This window comes from Humulus lupulus, chromosome 5, assembly GCF_963169125.1.
Source record: "Humulus lupulus chromosome 5, drHumLupu1.1, whole genome shotgun sequence".
Taxonomy (NCBI): domain Eukaryota; kingdom Viridiplantae; phylum Streptophyta; class Magnoliopsida; order Rosales; family Cannabaceae; genus Humulus; species Humulus lupulus.
The window spans coordinates 235,005,769-235,010,239 of NC_084797.1; the positions used below are offsets into that span (position 1 = coordinate 235,005,769).

Below are 4,471 nucleotides of genomic sequence, written 5' to 3' on the forward strand. Positions count from 1 at the left end.
TTATATTAATCAACGCATTAAATGTTACACTGAGTTGAATAATAATTAAGAACAAAAAAATCACTAAAATACAAGGTTAATTAAAAGAAGGGGTTTTTGAGTCTTGGAGTAGGTCCCTCATGATTTCAGTTTCATGGGGTCAAGAGATCAAAATAAAGATCCTTTCCCTTCCCATATTAATTCATTTTTACTACTTAGTTATATGTGTTTAAGAATTGAGAGTTACCGTGAACAACTACAGTAGTGCAAGTGACCAGTGACCAGTGACCAGTGACCAATGACCACTTGAGGCTTTTCTTTTTGTTGGTTTCTTTGATTCCATTCTTATCTGTGAGTTTCAACGTCTCAAAAAATAAGGTACTTTTACTTTCCTTTTTTTTTTTCTGTATTTTTGACATTTCTTTATAGTGAAAGTGAGTGTTCTGATTCACCAGCACCAAATGACAAAGTGATTTTTACCACTACCACTGCTACTACTACTACCATTGCCATTACAACTACCACTACTACTACTGGCACAGTACTACTATTACTATTACTCCATCAACCATGTAAACTGCGTTTCATAACAATGAATTTTAGTCGTTTGTTCCCTTCTTTCACTATGTCATCTTTATAATCTCTGAATTTTCTATGAAGGGTCTCTCTAGATAGACCATGCTGGTTTTTTTGGTTGGTGCTTGAAGCAGGAGTGGTGTTTGAGTCAAACCCATCTAGGATATATCTAGAGATTCTCTGAGGGAGCGTTTTCCAAAGAAAGAGTCTGATTTAAGTTCTGGGAAATGAAGAGCCAAGATTTGATAGCAGCAAGTTACCGACATCTGGCCTCGTTGAGTTGTTGACTGGTGAGAGAGAGAGAGAGAGAGAGAGAGAGAGAGAGAGAGAGTTTTAAAAGATTTTCAACTAAAAAATTCATGCTTGAATATGGCTACTGGGCTTCAAAACGAGGAGGGGTTGCCACAGCTAAATAACTTCAAGAAACAGCTTGCTCTTGCTGTGAGAAGTATCCAGTGGAGTTATGCTATCTTCTGGTCCATTTCATCCACACAACCAGGGTATGGACTGTCCCACTTATGCTTTACTTTCTTTCTTTTTAGTCCTCCTCTTGTTTGTTTAAAGAACTGGGTTTTGTCTAAGACTCTAGGAAAATCCTAGAAGAGGTGGCCATACCCTGTTGTTCTGACCTCATTTATTCTTAAATAAAATGTTTTTTTTTGTACATGAAAAAACAAAAGGTAGCAAGATTTAATACTTATTCGACATTTATACTTTTTTTTTTCATTTCGATTAGTTCTTTTCTTTCTTTATGTTACAAAATATGTTGCCAATCAGTTAAACTGACATGTTGTTAACTATGCAGGGTCTTGGAGTGGGGTGATGGCTATTACAATGGAGATATTAAGACAAGAAAAACAATACAAGCCATGGAACTTAATGCTGATCAAATGGGTTTTCAAAGGAGTGAGCAATTGAGAGAGCTTTATGAGTCACTCTCTGCAGGTGAAACCAGTCCACAAGCCAAAAGGCCCTCTGCAGCATTATCTCCTGAAGACTTATCTGAGGCCGAGTGGTACTACCTGGTTTGCATGTCATTTGTCTTTAATATTGGCCAAGGGTAATAATAACTCTTCTTCACCCTTTTGCTTAAAATGCTCAAAATTGATTTCTTAAGACCTTTTAGCATGCCAAATTGAAATTTACTGTGTATTGATGCCTCATACAGAATTTGCACTTTAATCTCTTCAGGTTGCCAGGAAGAACATTAGCAAATGGTCAACCTATCTGGCTATACAATGCTCACTATGCTGAAAGTAAAGTATTTGGCCGCTCTCTTCTTGCAAAGGTAACTTCTTGTTCTTGGTTGCTTTATAATATAACATCGAATTACTATTTTCTGGTTTTCATATAAGTTGTCTGAAAATGTGTAAAATCTTGACAAACTTGTTGTTCTGTGTGTTTTTCTTTCCATGTTCGGCAACTCCTGTCTTGCTCAGAGTGCATCAATTCAGGTACTATTACAATTATCCTCCTCCATTGCTTATCTAACCATGAGTTTAGGATCTTAAATTAGCCTGTTTGATTATGTGTTTTGTTTTCTAGACTGTGGTATGCTTTCCAATAACAGGAGGCGTGATCGAGCTGGGCACAACTGATCTGGTACTTGTTATCTCAAAATCCTGCATAAGAAGTTATTACTTTCAAGAGCTAGATTTTGATGTCAACTGTTGTACTAAAATTTTCAATTTTTGAAGGTTCGAGAGGACCATGCTATCATTCAGCGTGTTAAAATGTCAATTTCGGACACTCCACACCCTTTAGCTTCTTCTAAGAAGTCAAACTTTAGAGCAGGAAGCATAAGAAATGGCCAAGGTTTTGCATGTGCTATGCTTGATTATGATTTTCTCAACAACAACTCAATCCCAGTTGTAATTCATGGAGAGGAAAATTTGTCTTCTCCTAGTAGCAGCTCAAATGGGTTGGAACCAAATCAACCAGGTGATGATTCTTTGATGGTGGAGGGAATAAATGGGGCTGCTTCCCAAGTACAAAGCTGGCAAATCATGGATGATGAGTTAAGTAATTGTGTCCTTCATTCTTTGGACTCAAGTGACTGTATATCTCAGACTCTAGTAAATCATGAAAGGGTTGAACCTGATCCCATATATGAATTGGTAGATGAACATCCATTACAAGACCTTCAAGACTGCAATCACATAAAAATGTCCCCATTGGATCTGCAAACCAAAGATTTACACTATCAGGGTGTTCTTTCAACGGTCTTAAAGAGCTCACACCAATTGATTTTAGGGACTCACCATGAGAAATTTCATCACGAATCCAGCTTTGTCAGTTGGAAGAAAGGAATGTTCCATAAACTTCTAAAACCAAGAGGAACACCACAGAACTTAGTAAAGAAGATCTTATATGAAGTTCCGCAGATGCATCTTAACCGCACCATTGACTCCCTAGAAGATAATAGCATTGGAAGTGGGGTTTGGAGACCTGAGGCTGATGAGATTGGCATGAACCATGCAATAGCAGAACGAAAGCGAAGAGAAAGACTAAATGAAAAATTTTCTATTCTAAAAGGGATGGTCCCTTCTCTAAGCAAGGTAATTACTACTTTACTTAACTCTTAATCAAATACATTAACTTCAACATAATATGTATTTACATATTGTTTGAACAGGAGGACAAAGTGTCTATACTTGATGATGCTATACAATACTTAAAAGAGCTTGAAAAAAGGGTTGAGGAGTTGGAATCTAGCAAGGATTCAACTGATGTAGAACCAAGAACAACAAAGAGAAAACCCCAAGATGCCAGAGAGGGAACATCTGACAACTATAGAAAAAAGAAAATTAGTAGTGGGACGAAACAATTGATGAACAAAAGGAAGGTTTGTGACATAAATGACGTTGAGCCAGAGAAAAATCATTATGTTTCAAAGGAATGTTCAGTTGATAATGTAGCTGTCAATATGAAGAACAAAGATGTCATAATTGAGATCAGATGTCCTTGGAGGGAGGGAGTGCTGCTAGAAATCATGGATACATTGAGCAATCTCCAATTAGATTCTCACTCAGTTCAGTCATCCACTATGGATGGTGTCATTTCCTTGACAATCAAATCTATGGTATGCAAGTCAGAGTCACATGTGTTGTAACTTTCTATCATTTCTATTTTCATTTTATAAATTCTTTTAATGACAGATTTCCTTCTCTTTTGCAGATTAAGGGATCAAGTTCTTCAACAGCAGCAACAATCAAGAAAGCACTTCAGAAAATTGCTTGGACATGATGAAGCTTTTTTTTCAGTGATATTGAGAGAGAAGAGGATCTCATTTTGAGAACCCATGTGCCTCTTTTGTTGTACAATTGTGACATGAAAATGGTTTTGTAGATTGTTGGTGTAAGAAATACAACTTTGAGGATTTCTTCAGCTGTTAGTGTCTAATAAAGAGAATAAACTTGCTTCAATACAATCAATGTTACTATTTTTTTTATGGGTGCTGAGCCAATCCACCCAATAAGATAACATATCATGTATTCATATATATATATATATAAGGAAAAGAAAATAATCTGTTAAACTGAGCATAATATATGAAAAAATGAACACATAAAAGAGTTTCATATTCCTAACATAGGAAAAAAACGAATAAAATAGATAATATTACTTTAAAAAGCATTTTTCAAATAGGTTTCTTTTGTTGGTAGTGTGTTTAAAAAAATATGAAAAAAACATTTGCACACTTTTTTTTTTTGAACAAACACTCAACACACATTTTGAAAAAGAGAAAAGTAAAGTTTTTTTTTCCTCTGATAGTAACAACTTCAAGAAAGTCATTCTTGCTGGAGGACATAAAATTATATATATTTTTTTATTCCTTTCATCATATTTGCTGAAAAAGTTCTTATATAAAGCTGAACTATGACAAAAAGAAGTAGGCAGGTATCAATGATAAAAG

The 4,471-nt window shown here is 35.5% G+C and overlaps 1 protein-coding gene across 1 annotated transcript; it reads left to right on the top strand.

Moving 5' to 3' along the window:
- The first annotated feature begins 371 nt into the window (after positions 1-371).
- Positions 372-3,985, top strand: LOC133778422 (transcription factor EGL1). The gene is made up of 8 exons (XM_062218344.1): positions 372-1,055; positions 1,361-1,615; positions 1,747-1,843; positions 1,995-2,009; positions 2,101-2,157; positions 2,253-3,113; positions 3,191-3,637; positions 3,733-3,985. The coding sequence occupies exons 1-8, from the start codon at positions 925-927 to the stop codon at positions 3,799-3,801; spliced, it is 1,932 nt and encodes a 643-aa protein (XP_062074328.1). The 5' UTR covers positions 372-924; the 3' UTR covers positions 3,802-3,985.
- The last annotated feature ends 486 nt before the right edge of the window (positions 3,986-4,471 follow it).